The sequence below is a fragment of the Pteropus vampyrus genome, unplaced genomic scaffold (assembly GCF_000151845.1).
Source record: "Pteropus vampyrus isolate Shadow unplaced genomic scaffold, Pvam_2.0 Scaffold231, whole genome shotgun sequence".
Taxonomy (NCBI): Eukaryota; Metazoa; Chordata; class Mammalia; order Chiroptera; family Pteropodidae; genus Pteropus; species Pteropus vampyrus.
The window spans coordinates 889,903-892,124 of NW_011889012.1; the positions used below are offsets into that span (position 1 = coordinate 889,903).

General features: G+C 61.7%; 1 protein-coding gene across 1 annotated transcript in view; it reads right to left on the reverse strand.

Moving 5' to 3' along the window:
- Positions 1 to 2,222, reverse strand: part of CPZ (carboxypeptidase Z) — a gene marked incomplete at its 5' end in the record, with an annotated part of 21,945 nt that overhangs the window by 16,456 nt on the left and 3,267 nt on the right. The window contains 2 exons of the mRNA XM_011373810.2: positions 8 to 238; positions 1,066 to 1,098. Coding sequence (XP_011372112.1) covers positions 8 to 238; positions 1,066 to 1,098 — 264 coding nt within the window. The remainder of the gene's footprint in view (positions 1 to 7; positions 239 to 1,065; positions 1,099 to 2,222) is intronic.

The following is a 2,222-nucleotide window of genomic DNA, read 5'->3' on the forward strand; positions in this document are numbered from 1 at the left end:
TGCCGGCAGGGCCTGCGCACCCGGCCGCCCTCGCAGCGCGGGGCCAGCACGGCGCAGCCCAGCAGCCGCAGGTCGGGGTTGCACTGGCCCTCCAGGAGGTGGTGCAGGACGCTCAGCAGCACGTACTCGGAGCTGGCCTCCAGCGCCTCGCGCGACCGGTGCTCCAGGGGGCTGGGGAAGGCCGTCTGGTTGTAGGCGGCGTCACTGCAGGTCTGGAGCTGCAGGTCCACGCATGTGGCTGCGGGGAGGCAGGGTCACCAGGTCGCCCCGCCCACGAGGACCCATGGTCACGGCACACACTTGAGAGCCTGCTCCACCCAAGCAGGCCGACCCAGGGCCAGGGCCGGAAGAGGGGGCCCCCACAGCCCGGCCAGCGAGAACCAGGACAAGGGCGCCTCCCGAGGAAGCCAGAGCCGGCGGGAGGACCAGCGCCGACAGCGACCACGCCCAGCTGCCCACCCACCGGCCGCTCTGGGTCTCAGCTCCCACGCCCGTGAAATGGGAGCAGGGTCCAGCCCGCCCAGGGTTTTCTGCATCCGGGGCGTCACTGACTTTCGTACTGCGAAAATACATTTTCAAAAAAATCTAGCCCCTCCAGTTAAAATACACCAGACACCCGCAGCTGGCCGGCAAGCATCCCATGGGGTCACCTTCTCAACCTGATTACGAAGGAGGAAACTTGGGCTTGGGGGCGGGGCTTGGCCCAGGCCCGGACTCAGCCGGAGGTTGTGGGCCAGGAGCTGACAGCCAGGGGAAGTGGAGGAGGACGAGTGACTACGAGGTGCACACTTCAAGCTCGGACCTCAGGGGGACGGAGGGGGACCCCGAAGGAGCAGGGGCAGGAGAGGGGACGCGCCCGCAGAGCGCAGGGCCGGGGCTGCGGAGGGAAGGTCCTCCCTTGCTCGTCTGTGTCATGTCCAGCAGCTTGACGGGCAGTCTCGGTTTGACGATGGGCCGCGTTTCTGCTCACTGCGGAGCCGAGGCCCCAGCCCTCTAAACGCGCGGATGGCTTGGGGGGTTCACACGCGCCCGTAAAGGGACCCCGCAGGCTGGCCATGTACGTACCGCTGTCCGAGGCCGACGGCCTGTGGCAGCCACCTGGGAAAAGAAAGCCAGCGCTGTTGGGGTGCCATCCTGCTGTGGTCGTCCCCCAAGCGATGCCACTGCAGGCGGCCGCCCTGTCTGACGGTGTCTCACCGATGCCCGCCGGACGCCCAGCCCCCGCTGGCCACTCACCGGCTTCACCTCATTCTTCACCTCATTCTTCACCCCAACCCACTGACATCCATGCGGCAGGTCACCCCCAGGGCACACTGAGTCTCATAGAGGTCACATGGCTCGCCAAAAGCACGAGGGCCCGCGTCGTATGGGCTGACCGCAGCGCCCGGCACACACGCCCCAGCGTCTGCCGCCTGCCGTGCAGCCCACACGCCCACCGCGGCCCAGTCCCAGCCACCAGCAGGTGAGCGACTAGTTCCCACGAAATTCTCAAACCGCATAAAGCAGCGCTCGGGGCCGCACGGGCTTGTGGCCACGTCACCCTGACTACGGCTTCTGTCTTCACACGACCCTCCTGGCGTGTCTGGGTCCAAATTTCCCTCTTGTTCCAAGGACACCGGCCGTGGGATCCAGCGCCCGCCCCAAGCCAGCACGACCACACTTTAATCTGTCTGTATTTGCAATGACTGTATCCCGATAAGTCATAGCTGTGGTACTGGGCGTAATGACTTCAACATACATTTGGGGGACACAATTCAACCCATTACAATAGGCAAGTCCCGGTGTCTGCCTCCAGGGGGCGTAGCGGCTGGGGTGTGGACGAGAGAACTCGGCTGTCTGGCCACGGCCCAGTGTGACCCCCCGAGGCACCTGTGGCTATCCAGCTCGTGACGTGCTGTGAGCCCAGACCGACATGTGCTGTAGTTGTAAATTACCAGATTTTAGACTTAGTACCAAAAAAAAAATAAAATAAAATATTTCAGTAAGCATTTTTATATTAAGAGAAAAATCCTCAAACAATATTTTGGATACATTGGGTTAAATAAATTTTGTTATTAAAGGTAACCACTCATTTCTTATAACCTCTTTAGTGTGGCTCCTAGAAAATGTAAAATTACACATGTGGCCGCCAGCATCCTGCTGGAAGGCTCTGGTCCGAAGGCCACCTCCAGCGGTCCGTACGCGACCGTTACACCTCTTGACCACAAGGTGTCAGCATTTCT